At 45.1% G+C, this 21,141-nt stretch overlaps 1 protein-coding gene across 2 annotated transcripts in view; it reads left to right on the top strand.

Annotated features, from left to right (window-relative positions):
* Positions 1-6,146: 6,146 nt before the first annotated feature.
* CERS6 (ceramide synthase 6) overlaps positions 6,147-21,141 on the top strand; it is a 228,843-nt gene continuing 213,848 nt past the window's right edge. The window contains exon 1 of one of the 2 annotated variants that reach the window (XM_083153897.1): positions 6,147-6,566. In XM_083153897.1, the coding sequence (XP_083010023.1) occupies positions 6,397-6,566 (170 nt within the window). In that variant the 5' untranslated portion in view covers positions 6,147-6,396. The remainder of the gene's footprint in view (positions 6,567-21,141) is intronic. The other variant, XM_083153896.1, reaches the window with a different exon arrangement.

Raw genomic sequence — 21,141 nt, 5'->3', positions numbered from 1 at the left:
TGGTGAGGCAGGCTGTTGGCGGATTGCCAGCGCTGACGTTCTGGCGATTCGCCAGCAAAGAAGAGGCCTGCCCCATCTGTATTTAAGAACCATCACTAGGCCCAACCAGCCAGCAGGGTAATGACACAGCCGGTGGGAGACTTTTTATACAAGTCCCCCCGGCCAATGCATTACCTCCTGTCCGGTCAGCCTGGGAAGGGGTCCTGTGTCTGTCCCCGGTACCCCTGGGCATTGGGTATGGAGATGATAAAAGTATTAAAAAATAGAAATAAAAACTATTGTCTAATACTGTGGAACTATGAGTCCCAGCAAGCCTTCCCCGCCTGCTGGGACTTGGAGAACCACAAGTCCCAGCATGTGGGGCATTAAAGGGCCCACTGGAACTTGTAGTTCCATAGTAATAGATACATACGGTACTTGTTTCCTAGCACGGCGCCCACTACGGTAATTGCATAGAGCAGTGGTTCCCAAACTGTGCGCCTAGGCTCCCTGGGGTGCCTCGGAGCACTTGCAGGGGTGCCTCAGGTTGGTGGTCCAGAACCAATTCAAATTGTTTATGGTCAATGTAATGGGCAAAATCAGTGCTTGTGGCTTTCAGTTATAAAATATGTGCATAAACAGAAGTGAATCATGATCCTCACCACATAACTGGACCCAAGGATAACATTTAAGCACAACTTATTTAATTGAATTATTATTATTTTTTATTCTTGGTAACAAACTTTTGGCCTAGGGGTGCCCTGAAAAATACTCTGATACTCTGGGGTGCCGTGATTCAAAAAAGTTTGGGAACCACTGGCATAGAGGGCTATTCTGCGTAAAAAAAATCGCATCGCATGCCATTTTTTAAGTTAATTTATTCCCAGCTTTTATGTCCCCGGGCCATCGCATCGCACCTCCCGCAAAATCGCATGCGATGCGATCTTTTAGTTAATTTATTCACTGCTCTTATGCCCCCGGGGCCATTTCATTGCATGGCATCGCATATCCCACAAAATCACCCACGCAATTTTATAGGGTGTGCGATGCATTGACATTAGGTATACAATAATATGATTGTATGTCCCAAAAATAGGTTTAACACCCCCCCCCCCCACTATACGCGTCCTCCGACTTTTTCATTACCCCACTATCCATGTCGGCATGGAGTTGATTTCATATAGTGTGGCGAGCCACCGAGCCTGAAGCGTGGCGAGCGCACGCGGAATACATGTAAAGTAATCCGTGTCCCCTTGTGGGGCTCGCTGCGCTCACCACTCTTTGGGCTTGGTGGCTCGCTGCGCTCGTCACACTATATAAAGTCAGCTCCACGCCGACGTGGATAGTGGGGTAATGAAAAAGTCGGAGGACGCGTTCCGCCACCTCTTGCGGGGCTCGCCATGCTTTGGAGTGGCGTGGATAGTGGTGGGGTGCGTTAAACCTATTTTTTGGGACATACAATCATATTATTGTATACCTAATGTCATGGCATCGCACACCCTATAAAATCGCATGCGATCGCATTCGATTTTGCGGGACATGCGATGCGATGCCATGCGATATAGTGGGGTACAATGGCCATAGAAAAAATTACATTAAAAAAAATCGCATCGCATGCCGCTATAATGGAGCATGCAATGCGATGCAATTTCCCTACGGTGCCATACGTAGGAAATCTGTGCGCCGTGCTAGGAAATAAGTACCATACATACATAGCCCATACATACAGATACTTATTTATTTATTTATTTATTTATTAACAGCTTCTTATATAGCACACACATATTCTGCAGCGCTTTACAGAGAATATTTGAACATCAGTCCCTGCCCCAGTGGAGCTTACAATCTATATTCCCTACCATATGTACACACACACAGACATTCTAGGGTTAATTTTGTTGGGAGCCAATTAGCTTACCAGCATATTTTTGGAATGTGGGAGGAAACCGGAGTACCTGGAGGAAACCCACGCAAATAAGGGGAGAATATACAAACTTTGCACTGTAAGAGCCATGGTGGGAATCGAACCCACTTTCTTATACTTATAATACTTATCTTGAGCCCGTAGGTAGGTATCCTTTTGGGGACCTGTGGAAGGAAATTATAGTTACCAAGGTCCTCCGGCATAGATCGGTCCTCTTGGTTCCACCGTAGTCCAGGGATCTTGAAAAAAATAACAACCCGCAAACCCGACACCAGCGGACTGAATGGGAGAGCCGCTGAAGTTTCATCTTCAGTACCTCTCCCCCGAATGATTCTATTGGTTGCCTAGCCCATAACTGATCAGGGGGTAATGCTTTGGCTGGGGGGGGGCTTATATAAAAAGTCTCCCCCAGGCTGTGGCATTACCCCTGGCTGGTTGGGCCTGGTTCTTAAAAACGGGGGACCCCTAGTCATTTTGTCCCCTGTATTTTGGGAACCAGCACCAGCCCTTGAGCCTGGCTCTGTGGGGCTGGTTATGGCCGTGAGGGGGGACCCTTTTTATTAATTTTTTCAACCCTATTTTTTACACTGAAGCCTATACGGATCTGACTGATCCGTGCAGGCTTCTGCCAAATACGCCAGGAAAATGAAGTCTATTTTCCTGGCGTATCTGGCCAGCAATTAGCGGCTGTTTACCGATAATTAGCGGCCGTATTTTAATACGGCCACTTAGTAAATTAGGAATCACCATTCTTTTGAATGGTGATTCCTGTCATATTCTATCGATAATGTATCCATTCTTATTTGTAAATACAAATACGAATGTGCCATCAATATGACTACGAATTGCCGAAAAATTGGCTGGGGACACATAACTAGAATGTGTACCCAGCTTTGGTTTAACCAGAACATTTCTTCCTCACTCTTTGTGTAATTACAGAGGCTGGGTGAGAGTTCACATTTATGAAGTGCCCTTACGTTATCCATTAACTGCATCACATTTATCATGTACTTGTACATACCAAGACACACAACATCCTCTTAAATGACACATCACTCTTTAAGGCTTTGGTCAGAATTGTAGTAAAGAACATTGTAACTTTAACAGAATCACTAAACACATGATAGCAGACTTGGGTTTTAAAAATTGATGCAAATGTCCACGGTCAAACAAAATTGATGCAAATGTCTCCTCTATGCCGGGAGTTGCTGAGCACAGTAGGCTCTAAGCCAGTGATTTTCAACCTTTTCATCTCCCGGCACATCAGACAAGATTCTAAAATTGCCAATACACAACATCAGACCCCCACAGGGAAAAACGCATAGGCCCTTACAGGGAAAAAATCCCATTGGCCCCCATATGAATTTTTTTTTCAATCACACTGATCCCCACAGGTAACAAAATAACAATTAATTCGTCCTCACATGAAAACAAGAGACCAATAAATAACAATTGAAGTTAGAGGCGGTGGCTGTAAACTGGTGTTGACATATTGAGATCTGGGGGCACACTTGAGAAAAGCTGAAGGCACACTAGTGTGCCATGTCACTTTGGTTGAAAAACACTGATCTAAGCACTACAGCACTCTACTGCGCAGATCTCCAGAAAAATGTTGCAACTGTGATTTCTGCATCACTGTTGCTGCCGCCTGCAGCACAGTGTTGTGGAGTCTGAGCATAACAGTGCTCATACTCCACTGCGCATGTGCAGACCTAAAGAAAAAGAAAGTGGCACTAGCCATTTTTCCTGTGATTTCCACAACGCTGATGCCGCAGGACTCTGGAAGATAAGTATTTAAAGAAAGGGTACGGTGTGGGCCCCCTGGGACTTAGGATCACATTGCACCCATTCTAACGACAGGATAACAAAGCCATATGCGGCTGGGTGTGTGTGTTTGGGGGGAGGGTGTCAAGTAAAAAAAATTCTGGTAGGAGGAGTGGGGTGCAAAAACCAGGGTCATTTTAACTTGTCATTAAGTGATTGAGGACCAAAGACGTTAATGAGGCTTGTTGAATAGTGACCTCTAGTTTCACTTTTATCACTGCAATTATTGTGTGCAGATGGACCATGGGGGGATGTGGATAGTGGAGGGCCACCCTAAATGGCATTTTTATGTAATTTAGTGGTATAGACCATTAAAAAGATAGGGTGCGATATAAAATCGCATCCCATCGCATTGTATTGCATTGTGACGAGATGATTCTATGCTTGTACAATTTTTCATCTCATCGCATCGCATCCTGTATACAATGCTGTACAATGCTGTACAATGCGACACAATTTTTAATCGCGTCACATCGCATTGTACACATCGTGCAGCATTGTACACGGCATGCAATGCAATGAGATTTCCCTACGCAGAATAGCCCTGTACACTATTAGAGTAGTGGGCGCCGTGATAATACACAAGTACCGAATTAGCTTTTGCGAGTGAACCAGAATCAGGCTCTAATCTCTATGGTATAGGCATGTTCAGTGCTACCTTCTCTGTGATTTTTTGCTGTTGATAAAGTCAGGTTATGTATAAACTGTAAAAATATAATCTTATTTACTGTGGTGTATTTACAGAGTGACCAGAATGTAAATGTATTTATTTATTATTATTATTATTAATAACAATTATTATTACAATAACAGAATAGGCAGAAGTAAATTTGTGTAAATGAAACTCTAACTAAAAACTACTTCCCATTATTAAAATTAGTGATTTAAAAACATGCTCCTGCAACCAGCTGATTTCCACTGCCCGGCTCCTCCGGAAGTTTCTTTTTCATCAGCGACCATCTTGGGTCAAACGGGACACTGAGTGATGTACGGGGCTTAAGCGACCATATCGCCTGTGTGTTTTTTGTGTTGTGGGCGATAAATCTGTAGGAGTGTGCTCCTGCATCCAGCCCTTAATGGTCAATGCTTGCAGGAGCAGACTCCTGCGATTATGGCAAAAAATTGCAGGTCGCTGGTGCACAATGCACTGTGCACTAGCGACCAGCGATTTCTAGTCAAAATGAGGTAGAGATAACATGTGTACACACAGGCATAAAATCGCTGGCAATATGGTTGCTGAGCGACCATATTGCCAGCAATTGGAGTGTGCACTGGCGATAAATCGCCGGGTGCGCGGTCCCGTTTACAGCCCCTTAATGGTCGCTGGTTGGAGGAGCATGCTCCCCTGCCTCTTCTGCCGGCAGTGTCATTTTCATCAGTGACCATCTCTGGTCACTGATGAAAATGGGACACTGAGCAATATGATTGCTGAGAAATATATTGCCAGCGATCATTTTACGCTGTGTGTACACAGCTTTAAGGTGCCCATACACGTTACAATTATTGTATACAATATTGTATACAATATCGCATCTTATAGCATATCGGTTTTGCGATGAGATCAGATGAGATGAGATCTAGTACAAAAAGTATGTGCAGCACATACTTTTTGTACTAGATCTCATGTCATCTGATATCATCGCAAAACCGATATGCTATAAGATGCGATATTGTATACAATATTGTATACAATAATTGTAACGTGTATGGGCACCTTTAGAATGAGACAGAATAGCTTGCAATTTTCAGCCAAAATCTCTGGGCGCTGATAAAAACGGTACATTGAGCAATATATTGCTGAGAGATATTAATTGCTCAGCGACCATATTGCACCGTGTGTACACACCTTTAGTGTGCCTTGGGGACCGAGGTTGGCAATCCGTGATGTACGTGTTCTAAATGGCCTTGTACTGTAAGTCATTTATAGATTGTTTGGCGCTGCTAAACCCTTGTGGCGCCATATAAATAAATGTTAATTAAAAAAAAAAAAAATTAATAATTATATGTTAGAAAACAATAGACAACCGTCAACGTCATTTCAAAATTGCTACTTCTATGAGGCAAACCCCTTGATTATTTGGGATGCGATAGTCTGGGTGCTATTATACAGTCACCTATTTGTATGTATAAGTCAGTCTCTTCCCTGCAATGTGTTTGCTGCATAAATAAATGGCTGTAACCACAGTGCAGGTAGACCTGAGAATCAGCCACTACAGCTGTAACTTAGTACAGGGATAGCACACTGCTGGATGTACAGCTGTTATCACATCTCTGCTGGCTGCATTCACTCACTGTATCAGATGCAATGTGCAGCCTTCGCTACATACAGTACATGAGACATTGCCCAATAAAGGACAGGTTCCCAGTGCAGGGAATAGTGCTGTGCACACTGTCCAATCAAAGGCATGCTTACATGGGAAGAGACTGAGCCTAGCTTGCAGGCAGCTGCAGATGCTCCTGTGTGTGTGAGTGCAGACAGAGTCCGCCTCTTCCTAATGATGAAAAGGAAGAGAGAGGAGGAATAGAGGCAGAGCTGAGACTGATTACACCCCACTGTAGTCACCTACACACATCCTCCAGTCAGCAGCAGCAACAGTATCCTCATTGCTTAGCATCCTCCTGCCAGCTGCTGCAGGTAGTCACATAGGAGCCCAGGGCAAGCACTCAAGATGGCAGGTATCCTGGTTTGGTTTTGGAATGAGAGATTTTGGCTGCCTCATAATGTAACCTGGGCAGATCTGAAGAACACAGAGGAAGCTACTTTCCCCCAAGCTGAGGACCTGTACTTGGCCCTACCTCTGGCATTCTGCATCTTTATGATACGCTTGTTCTTTGAGAGGTAAGCATAGCAATACTTACTGGGCACTACAGTACTTGGGGTTTTTGGGTAAACTCCTCAGAGCTGGCCTGAGTAGTCATCATTACCCCTCACCCTTCTATGGTGTATGCACAGGGGCAGCTTTCAGACCCACTCAGGAAGTTTAAGATGCTGTGTAGAACCTCCCAGTGAGTAGTAGTAAGAAGTAGGCTTTGCATGCCAAGAGTTTCTGCAGCAGTTCTGCAGTTATGTCTGGGGGGGGGGGGGGGGGTCTAGTACTATTAATCAAAGTGCTGTACAAGTGCCAACACTTCTTCAAAATTCAAATAAATAATACTACCTGCAATACAATGTAGGGATGATTTGCCTGTGTGATGTATGTGACAAGGTGATGTTGCAGAGTCGGTCTTGGAGGACAGGCAGAATTTAGGAGCTGATGTTTGGTGCTGTCCACTCTGGCTGAGCCTCTTTGTAGCATAACACAGATATCGCACTGGGAGGTTTTATAATCTATCTCAGCTTTCAACAGATTGTGCTATTACTGTCAGTAGGAGGTGACTGTGATTGGAAGTCCTCAGCAATACTGACTAGAACAGAGGTCAACTCCATGTCTCCTTTGATGCTGATGATGTGAAAAGGAAATAAGTCTTGTATTGAGGATTCAGATTTTTTTTGCTGCCATTTGAAAGTCACTGGTTTCAAATTAAATGCTTCCTTTAAATGCTAAATTATTATAATGCCAGATGATTGCTTTCCTCGTGTCTGCAATGATTATTGGGTAAAGATCACTGTGTGGAATATCTCTGTACTGATTGGGGCAGTAAGGCAGGTTGGTCGTGAGTGATTTCTAAAATTTCTTGGCGTTTGCTATATATATATAAATATATATATATATTCTTTTTACTAAAGGGTAGTAATAGAGGTCTCCCAGTTGATGCTGGCTGTCAGTCTCATCTTGTGTGTTCCTGTAGGTGATTTGATCCATCATAATTATGTTTTGATAAATATATTGTTATATTTCTGCAGTTTCTATAGCAACAATCTGAAGTGTCTTTTTTGTTAGTTTCAAACTCACTTTTTTTTTCCTGAAGCTGTTTTGTATTAAACAAGTATTATAGACTCATGTGAATTCTTAGTGGGAAAATATTCTCTGTAAAGCGCAGCATAATATTCTGGTGCAATATAAATAGTGTTTAATAATAAATTATAATAACACATGTAAAGATGTTCTCAAGAATGCCATAAGAAGAATGTGGTACTCCTTTATTCGGACTGTTCAAAGCTTATAAGGACAGAGCTGTGTATAAATACTGTAATTGTCTCTTTTATCCTTGCTGGGCTTTGATGTATTTGCCAATGACATGGGAGCCGGTGATGAACCCGAACTTAGATATGTTATATGGCGCCACATTTGGGTGCTTCCAGATATTCCAAAATTGTTGTTGCCACTTCCATGGTGTAATCTCTCAGCTCTGCGTTAAAAGTCTTATTTTGTCAGATGCAGTTATGTTTATCTGCTATTCATTTATCATAGTAAGGGTCAAGATAACTTTGACAGAAATATTTAAATACATACTCTATTTTAGAGGTTCTCAGACTGGGGTGTAGTACAGGGGTCCGACAGTCGGGATCCCGACTGGCCGGACCCAGACAGCATGGTGAGCGCAACTAAGCCCCTTGCGGGCACGGTGGCTCGCTATGCGGGCACGGTGGCTCGCTATGCGAGCCTCCTATTCTATTCTCCCTCTATAGGGGTTGTGGATCCCCTCGAGGGAAAATAACAGGTGGCCGTCGGGAACCCGGCTGTCTGTGTTTTGACAATCGGGATCCCGACATCGAATAAATGCCTGTCGGGATCCCGACTATCGGGACCGCGTCCGGCACCCCCCAGACTGTGTGTCCTGACTCCAAAGTGGATCCCGGCCACCTCAGCATGGGGTCACTCCATGTTGCTGATCATCAGGCTATGGAGGGGGGACAGGGTATAACTCATTAAGTAAACACTCACTGCCTCCCTCTTCCATCCCCCTGTCAACTTTTTCCATCCCCCCATTACCCACTGCCTCCCTGTAACAAAAGCGGTCACTTCACTGACCACACATGTGATGGCCATTCAGTAGTAACCTGCTGGGATCCTGTAATTATTTTTATTGTCTGACGGGGTCCCAGAGCAAAATAGTTTGAGCACCCCTGCTCTATGTTTGTGTCGATATTCTCTGAGAAAAAAAAGTTTCTCCCACGACTCGGAGACATACTGGTGTGTATGGGTCATTGGGTCGACCAATATTAGGTTGACATGCTTTGCGTTGTCCACCGAAGGTCCACAAGGCTTAGGTGGACACAAGAAATAGGTGCGCATGGTTGGAAGGTCGACACAAGCATTAGGTCAACAATGGCTAGGTCGACAGTCAAAAGGTTGAGGTGGGTTTTCCACTTTCTTGTCCCGATGTCGACATGGACACTGTCAAAGTGTACCACTGCGCTCGCCATGCTCCGGGCACGGTTTCTTGCTACGCTCGGCACACTATTCTATTCTCCCTCCACTGCATAGGGCATGAAATACCGCCTGTCGACACATGTCGGCTCAAAAAAAAAAGTGAAAAACCAAGGTTGACCTTTTGACTGTTGAACTAGCCAATGTCGACCTAATGCTTATGTCTACCTTCCAACCATGTAGATCTTAGCCATGTCGACCTTTTTCACATGTCGACCTAAGCCATGTCGATCGTAAGTGGTCGACCCAATGCATGTTGACTTTATATGTGTCGATCTAACGACCGTATACCATACTGGAGGGTAACTGAGTCAATTCTGACTTAATTGGCCCCTGTGTGTGTGTTAGGTACATTAGGTTGTACGCTCCACTATGTCAGTGACTTGTGCGTCTAAATAATGTTCCCTTATTGTATAGCTCTGTATAACATGTCACCACTTTATAAATATTAAAGGAGTCCATATTTAACAAACTAACAAACCAGTTACGCAGTGTACAAGTGCATTGTTCATGCCACTTTGGGCCTCATTGGCTGCCATCTGCATAGAGTGCACCTGCTTGGCAGTGATTTCATCATGCAAATTGCTTTCATTTGTTGCCAAATATGCAAAACCAAATCTAATTAAAGTTCAAAGTCTCACAGTTTACAGCTTTAAAGGGATACCTCAATCTTTAGTTATTGTTTTATCTTTTTAAACACATTTATTTCTTTTTCTTATTTTTGAGATCATGTAGGTCTGTGGATTGAATATTTTTGTAGCCACACTGCAAATCTTCTCTAATAACTGGGTAAATACACAGATCTTACATGGAATAGAATTTTGCGTAGGATCACTAAGATCTGTGTCCCTGATATGCATTTTGGGTCAGCCCCTTTCCACAGACATGCCTGGTACATGTGTTCTCGTTGTACAAAATGTTTGCTATCCAAAATGTTTAACAGGTACATCATATAGCTTAGACTATCTGTTATACTAATGTATCTTCTCGATGTATTCCTGGCATTTGTAAGTGCGACTTCATTTATTAGTTTGCTTGGTCTATACCTGTATATGGTCATTTTCTTCTCTAGAGCTCTTCAATCTTTCCACAAAGTTTAATAGAATATAAGGACGGAAGTACTAAGCCTTGGAGAGTGATAAAGTCAGGCTTGCCTACTTTTAGACTGCCCTTCTTTTATGGCCACAATTGCGCCAATGTGGCCATGCCCCCCGTGCAATGTCGGTAATACAGACATTGCTAAAGGAGGGCGTGTCTATGATGACTCAATTTGCGTAATTGGTGAAGGGGGAGGGGAAACCGATAGCAATGTAAGGGACTTGCCCACCCTTCAGCCCATTCCAGGAGAGTAGGCAACCCTGGCTAAAGTGGAGCCTGTAACAGTTAGGATCTGATTGCATACCCTCCATCTGTACTGAATTTGCCGGTACAGTACCATTTTTTAACGATCTGTACCAGCAAATAAAATATGTACCGAATGTACCGTTTTTTTTGCCATCAGCCGACTCCCCCAGGCTGTCAGTGGTGCGTCAAGCACCCGACTCCCCCAGGCTTGCCAAGCTCCCGTTCCCAAGGGTGCATTGCGGGTCCCAACTCCCGGACCAGCATGTGCGGCGCGTCATAACGTCATGGCGCAACAGGGGACAAGACACCGGGCGTGAAGAGATAGCTGCTTCAGGCTAGGCACTGACTGCACAGCGTGGAATACAGCGGCCGCGGGACCCGGATCATCAGGTGCAGCCAGCGGCGACCGCAGGGCTGGAGCACATGTGTTAAACTTTTTTTTATTAATCTCTTTTCATTCTTGTGACGTGCTGCAGCTCTATCTTATGACATGTGATGGCTGCTATCATATTAAATAAGTAAATAATTTATTTTCAATGTTCTGCCTACAATATTATGAATATATATATATATATTTTGTTTTACATTTAAAATGTAAAAAAAATATTTTTTTTCATTTTTTGTAGGCAGAACATTGAAAATAAATTTGTTTATTAAAAATTTGTAACACATCACATTAAAGGAATTTGCCCCAACAGCACTTAAAGTGCTCCTAAACAGTTAAGTTAAGAGTATCCCCTTCTAAAAGAAAAAAGGCCCAGTACACATTTGGAAAGGAGGCATGACCATGCCCCCATTTACCCATGACCACACCCCATTTACATGTAGCCACACCCCCTTTCTAAATGTGTACCGATTTCTGCCCTTCAGATGTTGGAGGGTATGTGATTGGCTGGGGCATTTTCTGTCTACTTGTTCTCTCTCTAAAGGTTAGTACATATGCCACATGGACACCATGTTAACAGCTGTGGCATTACTGACTCTGCCTCTTCGTAGTCATCTATCTACAGATGGAGCCACTGCCATCTATCTCTATAATAGGATTAAGTGAGTAATTGGATTACTCTGCTAATCCCCTACTCAATTGTTCTATGTATTGTATTGCAGCTGAGAACAATAGGATAGCCACAGCTAGCCAACCTGAGCCATGGCCTAAGGAAGATAGATGAGATGGGCTCCTACTGTATTAGCTACATGAGTTTCAGCAAAGCCCACTGTCTCCCTGTGCGGTTACAGAAATAACCCCCACCTAACATATTAACCTGCAGTAGTTGATTGAAACATGATGGATGGATGCTTTTAGTGTGACATAGTGGTTAGCGGCACTGCCTCACAATGCTGGGGCCATAGTATCTATTCTAACCAGGACACTATATCTGCAGTCTTTGCGTTCTCCCCTTATTTGTGCGGTTTCCTCCCAATAGTGCAATAAAATACTGTGGTCGGTTAATGTTAATGTTGTGTGGTAAAGAACTGAGACTGTAAGCTCCACTGGGACAAGGGCTGCTGCGAATGATTAAACATTTTCTGTAAAGTGCAGTATAATATGTTGGCGCGCACAAAGTAAAGATTCATAATATTATTTGAACTGTGCAGATGTTTTGGTTTTAAAATGTTATTTAGTTGCTGTTGGGGGAAAGTAGCCTATTCCTTCCCTGATGGAAGAGAAGCTTCTGGTGCATGTTCTTAGAAAGAGTCTTGTTGTTATTTGTCCCCGTTACATTGAAGTTCTTCCTCTTGGAAACGGTATTTAATGACTGAAACAAAGGAAAATAAATAGAGAAAAACCCGAGCACTAGTTAAGACCACTAATAAACAATTATATAGGAGACTCTACAGATGGAGCGCCTCTTATACAGCTCCAGCCCACGCCAGATCCCCTCTGCTGGTGAGAGCTGGTGGAAAGGCACTTTGGGCGGGATGTATTAACATACATCGCTGCCCTTCGCACTGCAGCCGCCGCGATGCCGCCGCATATGTACCAACATATGCGGCCAGCACCGGGTTGCGGTGACGGAGACCCCCGCGATACCTGTGATGTGGGCTGCGGGGGTCTCCGTCACCTCCAGGCGGCTGGCAGCGTCCCCCTGCGTCTCCTCCTCCCCCCTGCAGCAGGATGTCCTCCCGGCTGTCACACCAGGGGGAGGAGGAGATTTTGGAGGACGGGAGGGGGGGGGGGGGCGCGGACGTCGTACGGCGGGAGGCTAAAGAAGCCCATAGGCTTCTATAGAGTATCGCCACCCAGGGGGTGGCGATACCCAGCCTTGCGAAAACGGGGCGGACGGGGATTGATACATAGGAAAATGCCGTAAAACGGGGGTTTTACGGCATTTTCCCTTTAGTAAATCTCGCCCTATATCTGACAAGCATCTCACACGCACGCGCATCCCCAATTCTCGGCAGCGGGGAGCAGAATCCCTGCCCATCTGCGCTTCACTGAGACGGGCAGGGTTATAAGGGGTTCGGGGAGGTGGCAGGGAGATCCGGCAGAACAGGCGCGTGAGCCAGCTGTGAGGTGAATAAGAGGCGCTACATCTGTATATGAATTTGCAATGTGAGGGTTCAATAGATCCCAACATATAGGATATTATATAGGGTAGATGTATTAAGCATGGATAAGTTATAAAGTGAAAGGTGAAAACACAGCAGCCAATCTGTTTCTAACTGTCAAGTTACAGGCTAGGGGCCAGATGCATTAAGCTTTAAAAAGTGATAAAATGGAGAGTGATAAACAGACAGCCAATCAGCTCCCAGCTGTCATGTCACAGGCTTTCTTTGAAAAATGCCAGACAGGAGCTGATTTGTTAGTTGTTGATCACTCTCCATTTTATCACTTTTGAAGCTTAGTGTATCTGGCCCTAGGTTTGAAAAATGACAGTTAGGAGTTGATTGGCTGACACATTTATGCAAAACTTGGCACATGAAATGCCTAATCGCATTTGATCCCTCTCGAGGAGCTGCCGGGACAATCAGGGCCTTTAGTGTCATTTTTGCATAAGATATATTTCATGTGATTGATCAGGCCAAGATAAATTGCATGAGATATGACAATATATTGTCCCGTAACATCGAAATTGAATGAAATCGTGCAAAATCGTGGTAGTGTATGGAGGATCTTAAAGCTCTATACATACTAGCTGACTGCTGGCTGGTGTGTTAGCTATATAAGCTCTGCCACTAGGCAAACTTAATAGTGCACACACACTAACCCAGGGACACCACTGAACGGTTAACAATGTCATTCAGTGGTGTCACCGGATCCCCATAAACAAGATTGCAGTAGCTCGCTGTCGCCTATTGTCCACACATTGCAAAGCTATCCGTCAGTAGTCCTCCTTTTACACTGAGCCCTTTCGGAGCCCCTGTCCCTTATCCTGGGAATAAATATTGCACCCATATTTAATATGCTATCCATGATGAATAGACCCGTCTCTGCATAAACCCTGCGACTGCTAATATAAATGCTGCATTCTGCATTTATGCAATAAATATCTAATAATATGATTGGAAACCTTTTACTGGGATAATAACCTTTATTGCAAAGGGCCCAAACCCTCCACTTACATATCCGTCCTTGTGAACAGCCTGCTGCGGCATTCATTTGCAATCAGTGCTCTCTTATAAGGGAAATACTCACTGATGGCTTTTGCTGCTTAAAACCTGTTTCATACACACAAAGCAGCTCTCCAGGGTACAGCCAGACCACTGCAATCATTCATCTTTGCCTGCTTTGCATGCCACAGCTTTGGATTTCATGTAATACTCAGGTACCGGCTCTAGTAGCTGACTGATGGTTATGATAATATTGGTGTACTTAGTGTGGGTATGGTATAAACCTCCGACAGTCGAGATTCCGAAAGTCGTTTCTCCGACATCGGAATTCCGAATGTCAGGAGCCCACTGGAGGGACGAGCACATTCAAGCTCTTGCTGGCTCACTCAGTGTTGCAAGTAAGGGGGTACGGCGTGGTACGGAGTACCTGTAAGAAATATGTTGCAGGTACACAGTACCACTTACCCCCTGACCCACTGTCAATTCTATTTTTATGTTAAGTCTAAATATAATGCATCCGCAGCACGCCCATCCAGCATTATGATTGGTGCTGTATGCAGCTACCGGCTACTGCTGATTTAGCCTGTCCCTCTGACCGGCATCAGCAGCGCCGACAGCATGAAGAGCAGGCTCCACAATTGTAAGCACAAGCTGCCCGGGTCTCCCCCAAGCAAGAGCCAACCCACCCCCAGTCATTCCCTGTTTCTCATTCCCTGTCTGCTGATGCCACGCCACTATTGTCATTTAGTCACTCCTCTAGCTTTGTGTGACCACGCCCCCTCATGACACATGGCCACGCCCATTATTGGTGGAGGCTATCAGTACCACTAAGAAAACAATTCTACTTGCGCCACTGGGCTCACTGCGCCTGCCGCGCTGTGGGATTGCTGGCTCTCGGTTCTCACCACCTACAGTATTCTGTTTTCCCTCTATGTGGGTTGTGGACGCCCACAAAGGAAAAGAGTTTGTGTTAGTTGTTCCGACTGTCGCACACCTGACAGTTGGGATTCCAATGTTGCAGAAGCGACCGCTGGAATCCCGAATGTTGCTGAGTCATCCGGCATGCCTTACTGCAGGGCCGGCACTACCCACTCAGCAGAGGATGCAAAGCAGGTAGGCGCCGCGCAGGAGAGGAGCTGTGCCTGCTCTGCATCCCCTGCTGTCTCTGTGTCTGCTGCTGCGCCTGTCACACTGCAGGGCACGCAGCATTACCGGAGGCACAGAGCTCCCTCCAGGCTCCTAAACATAAGGTCAGCAGTACGGATGAAAAGGGTCGGGACTACATGGGCTGAGGGGGCGGGGCTTTGAGGGAGCAAGATGGAAGACACAGGAAAGGATGAGCTGCCAGGAGACTAAAGTGTGAGTGTACTATGTCAGCAACCGATGTGGGCATGTGTATAGGTAGTGCTACTAATGTCAGCAACTGGTGTGGGCACGTGTATAGGCAGCACTACTAATGTAGGCAACTGGTGTGAGCATGTGTGTAGACAGCGCTACTAATGTTGGCAACTGGTGTGAGCACATGTATAGACAGCGATACTACTGTCGACAGCTGGTGTGGGCGTTATGTTTATGCAGCGCTACTAATGTCGGCAACTGGTGCGGGCACGTGTATAGACAGCGATACTACTGTCGGCAACTGGTGTGAGCACGTGTATAGACAGCGATACTACTGTCGGCAACTGGTGTGAGCACGTATATAGACAGCGATACTAATGTCGGCAACTGGTGTGAGCACGTGTATAGACAGTGATACTACTGTCGGCAACTGGTGTGAGCATATGTATAGGCAGCACTACTAATGTCGGCAACTGGTGTGAGCACATGTATAGGCAGTGATACTACTGTCAGTAACTGGTGTGAGCATATGTTTAGGCAGCGCTACTACTGTCAGTAACTGGTGTGAGCATATGTACATGCAGCGCTACTACTGTCAGTAAATGGTGTGGGCATATGTATAGGCAGCGCTACTACTGTCAGTAACTGGAGAGTGCATATGTATAGGCAGCGATACTACTGTCAGTAACTGGTGTGAGCATATGTATAGGCAGCGTTACTACTGTCAATAACTGGTGTGGGCATATGTATAAGCAGCGCTACTACTGTCGGCAACTGGTGTGGGCATATGGTTAGACAGTGCTACTACAGTTGGCAACTGGTGTGGGCATATGGTTAGACAGTGCTACTGCTTTCGGCGGGATGCAGTTAAGATCCCGGCGGTCGGGATCCCGGCGTTCAGAATCCCGACGCCGGAATCCCGACCGCCGAAATGCCGACACTTTCTTCCTCCTGGGGTGTCCACGACACCCCTGGAGGGAGAATAAATTAGTGTGCCGAGCGTAGCGAGGCACCGGGCCCGCTGCGTGGCAAGCGCAGCGAGCCCGCAAGGGGGGGCGATCCACGTCCCCCCCTTGTCGGCATTTCGGCTGTCGGGATTCCGGCGTCGGGATTCTGAACGCCGGGATCCCGACCGCCGGGATTCAATACTGAATCCCTTTCGGCAACTGGTGTGGGAACGTGTATAGGCAGCGATACTAATGTTGGCAACTAGTGTGGACGTTATGTATAGGCAGCACTGCTACTGTCAGTAACTGGTGTGGGCGTAATGTATAGAAGGGTGTTTCACCACAGGTGATGGCAATCATACATTACCAGGGAAGTCCAGGAACAGAGCATTTTCTCCCTGAAAGAGAGGGTCAGGTAGGTAACCCTGATTTAAAGGAGATTGTGAAAACAACAGCTATGGGCATGGTGCCATATCACCCAACATACCACCCAACACAATGCTCTGCTCCTGGACTTCCCTTTTAATTTATGATTGCCATCACCTGTGGTGAAACACCTTTCTTATTCGATAACCTGTTCAAAACAGATGACAGCAATCATAAAGTAAGAGGAAAGTCCAGGAGCAGAGTAGTTTGTCCATCTTGGCATGAGTAATGTTGGGAAGTATGTGGTTCTAAAGTGGAGCTAAACTTGTATCTGACTGTAAATGAGCCCCAAAGCAACTACATGTATCCTCTGTTGCATATAGGAAATTATTCTGATTCACATGCAGCGATGCATGTGATTTTAACGCCGCTCGTCAAGCTACCTGCCCCCCCCCCCCCTCCCCTTTGCTCGCCGTGTTCCCCGCATGGCTGCGAATGGATGTTTTGCATAAACATCCATTCACAGCCTTGGGTGCAGAGGGACCAAATGATTCGATGGTCCTCGACCATCGAAAGATTTTGAGCATACACGCAAAACTGAGGCACTCTCAGGTGCTTTAGCTTTGCGTGCGCCCTGTACGGGAACAGGGCGGGCAGCTGAAATCCGGTGATGTCAGCTGCCCGCCCCAGACAGCCGCATCACTGCCGAATATCCAATTGAATGCCCAGCGCTTTCATGGAAACACCCATGAAACGTTGGGCAGTCCCATAGGTGCGTCCACCCGCCGCCACCCCATGCCCCCCCACACCCGCACTTGCATTTTGCCGTGCCCGTTTGCACCGAGCGCATGTGCATTACCAAAACATTGGTCCCTCGTGTGAATGCACAGGGACCGAGTAAATCAGAATAACTCCGTAATGCGTAAGCTCCATGTGACTTGTTAGTGCTGAGCGTTTTTGCATGCAAGTTTTTCCATTACAGTTCTTATTTGCAAATATGCCCACAATATACTTATGCTGATTAAAATTAGATGCAGCATGTAAATTTTCTTGTGCATACTATCAGCACCACTTTAGACGTATTGTAATGTAAAAAGTCACACACAAAGGTGCTACTGACCATTGCATGGCGCAAATAGAATAGCTTAGTACACAAGTAGGCTAGATGTATGTGGACACGTCTATACATAATATGGATATATAATCGTCGCTCAGCAAGATCTACTTGTTGATAAAACCACACTGAGGGACAGATGTGCTAAGCTTGAAAAGTGATGAAATGGAGAGTGGTAAAGTGCCAGCCAATCAGCTCTTAACTGTCTAAAGCTACAGGCTTTTTTTTAAATAGCAGGATGGAGCTAGGAGGCTGGGGAGGGGGGGGGGTGTGATGTAACTGAACAATATCGTTCATTGTGTATGCACTACATCATTCAGCCGGGAGTTAAAGGGAAAATCATTGACGATTAGTCCCTATATTGTGTACTTTGTATGCACCTTTACACATGGTTTCATTTACAAGTTACTTGCTACATGCATGTAAATGCATGTAGCCATAGGGGGATGGATTATAGCTGCACATATTGTGCTTCTATAAAGCTGGGCACACACCTACAGATTTATCTGTCCAATCTATCTGGTGGGAACATAAACCTGGAAATGTATGGGTGCAAATGACAATCAAAAATTTACTGCCAAACGTTGGAAAATAGACAATGGTCAGTTTGGAAAATTGATTAAATCAATCTGATAAAACAAATTTAGCAAATAAATAGTTTTTGTCTATTTTCCAGCATTTAGGAGCAAATGCTGATGGTCATGTGCTCACAGTACTTCCAGATTTTTGTTCCCACCAGACAGATTGGACAGATAAATCTTTAGGTGTGTACCCAGCTTTACACTTCCTGCTTTGCCTAATTACCAAGGCAAAGTCTGGAGGGACAATGACAAAATGTCATAATCCACCGCAGCGCGGGGGGGGCGTCTCCAAAGGGGGCGGGGGCCAGCCCACCAGGTCACCAAAATGGGCGGGCCAGGACTTCCAAAGTAATTGCCGGGGAGGCACCAGGCTTCAACATGGGCTTTAGCAGAGAGCTGCTAGAGGGGCAGGGTGCATTTTTTCCTTTAATAAACGGGCAGGGTGCGGCACCCCACTAAACAGCCTAGTGGGAACATTATTACTGGTGTAGGGTGGGACTTCTTGCAACTTTTACAATTGGTTTATCATTTTGGCTTTTTTTCTATATTGTACGTCTCATTTTGTTTATATAGCCACAGGCTTTTTTAAGTTTTGGAAAATATATCTAAACAGACATGGAGGTTATTCAGAGATCGCTGTTGTATGAATTTGACACCCATTTGATTATCGTATGGTTTGTCACTGGAAACAATGAATTCAATATCATACATCTGCTTTATGCAAAACTCAAACAAATGTTGCAGCCTTTTATTTGAAGTAAGATTAGCGTCTCCTTTGTTGCATTATTTGTGCATCATTTTAAGTTTACTCTGTTTAAACTCCCCTCACCCCTCCTGCAAAGTCTCATTGATCAATCAGTGTGCACATACCAGCTGTCTGTCCCTGCCTGGCCGGTTGTACTGGGCATGCGCGAGATCTCACTATTATTTATTTAACAGTTTCTTATATAGCGCAGCATATTCCATTGCGCTTTACAAAGTAGACAGTGATACAACAAACTGGGTATGTACAGACAGTCAAAGGTATGATGGCCCTGCTCGCAAGCTTACATTCTATAGATCACAAGATCTCCAGTGCTGTCCCTGCTGTGGGGTATATAGCATTCCCTCCCTGCAGCTGTGGAAGTGGATAGCTGCAGGAGGCGGAATGTTCATACATTTGCCCTACATATTGGCCTTCTATCTTTAAGGTAGCAGCACCGATATGGACAGGTGCACATAGCACCCCTGTCATTTATTGTATGCTGGCCCCTTCATACAAGGGGGAGAAGTGGTATCTGGCCCATTATGCCTCATAAAGAAGGAAATGCCACATATGATCCCTCTGTGGTTAACATATCTGATTTCTTTTTTTACAAGGCTATAACAGCTACATAATGGGGGTAAGGTGCAATCAGGGAGATTCCTAGACTATTAAGGGGGTCAGGGAGATCTCTTCTAGGATCTATACAGGAATAGATGCTGTACACATGCGCAGAGCGTCTATTCACAAGGGACTCCCAACTGCCCCCCGGCACAGGACACTGCCGGCCCCAGGCGGGATGATGGAACGCCCCAAAAAATGGGAATTTCCAGCTAAAAGCAAGGACAGTTGGGAGGCATGGTATGATATAGGTGCACTGTATCCCGCTACACCGCTGCTTTGGTACCATGCAGCTAATCACTAAAAAGTTTCCTCTGCTACATGTATTAAAATAAGACAAATGCTGTTTCTGTAAATATGTTTTTGGGGTTCAAAAGGAAATGACTAATTTGTTAGTATGGACAGTGTCATGGTTAGCATTACTGCCTCACATCGGTGAGGTCATGGGTTCTATTCCCACCATGACCCGAACTGTGCGGAGTGTGCATATTCTCCCCGTGCTTGCGTGGGTTTCCTCTGGGTATTCCGGTTTCCTCCCACAATCCCAAAATATACTGGTAGGTTAATTGGCTCCCAACAAATTACCCGTAGAATGTCTTTGTGTGCGTGTACATGTGGTAGGGAATATAGATTGTAAGCTCCACTGGGGCAGGACTGATGTGAATGTTCGAATGTGCGCTATATAAGAAACTGTTAATAAATAATAAAAAAAAAATTGAAGTTAATAAGAAAAAAGTTTGCAGCATTGCTATAAATATAGCTACACACTATGTTAGGGTCAGTCTTTTGTGTGATTGCCTCTTTTCGATGATGATTGATTATGCTGCTCAACTTTTACATTGCATGGAAGATTTCTAGTTATTCTCCTCTATCTCTCAAGTTTCAGAAAAGTATAAGGTTCCAGGCAACAATCCTAGATCAACTACTTTAGTACTATTATTTGAAGAAAGGCCCACTGACATAAGGTGACTGTTTAAGGAATGAAATATTCACAGTTAGTGCTTCAGCATTAATATACGTTTCCAAGATATCAGAAAAGCAGGATTCAACACATTCTGTAGGCTTTCATTTCAAAATCTGTACTTGAAAATGAGAATGCATTTTGATTTAAAGGCCTACAATGTGTCGGAATGATATGGTAGATCATCAAGGTCTATCATTTTTTAAACTAGAGCATTAAAATAGTGGAGTTCTTTTTCTTTTTTTTTTGAAGCATGATGGGAAAGATCTTGCCCTCATATCCACCAACCCAATCAGTGACTAACCCAATGAAAACTGCTCAGATGGCTGCGGGGACTGCTGGGCTCCAAATCCTCCTCCCTGCACCAGGAGGAGGTTATTGGTCTGGGCAGCACAGCAGGAGGCTGCCCAGGCATCAGGTGAGGGCGGGGGGGAGGCATGGGTCAGTGTGATGCTGCGTGGGTCACGAAGAGAATCCCATAGGCTTCTATAGGGTAAGAAGCCAAAAGCTGTCAATACCCCCAGCGGCGGTAACCG

Source organism: Crinia signifera, chromosome 7 (assembly GCF_055691185.1).
Source record: "Crinia signifera chromosome 7, ASM5569118v1, whole genome shotgun sequence".
NCBI classification, from domain to species: domain Eukaryota; kingdom Metazoa; phylum Chordata; class Amphibia; order Anura; family Myobatrachidae; genus Crinia; species Crinia signifera.
The sequence above is the reverse complement of the archived record's forward strand: the minus strand, read 5'-3'. Positions and strand labels throughout refer to the sequence as shown.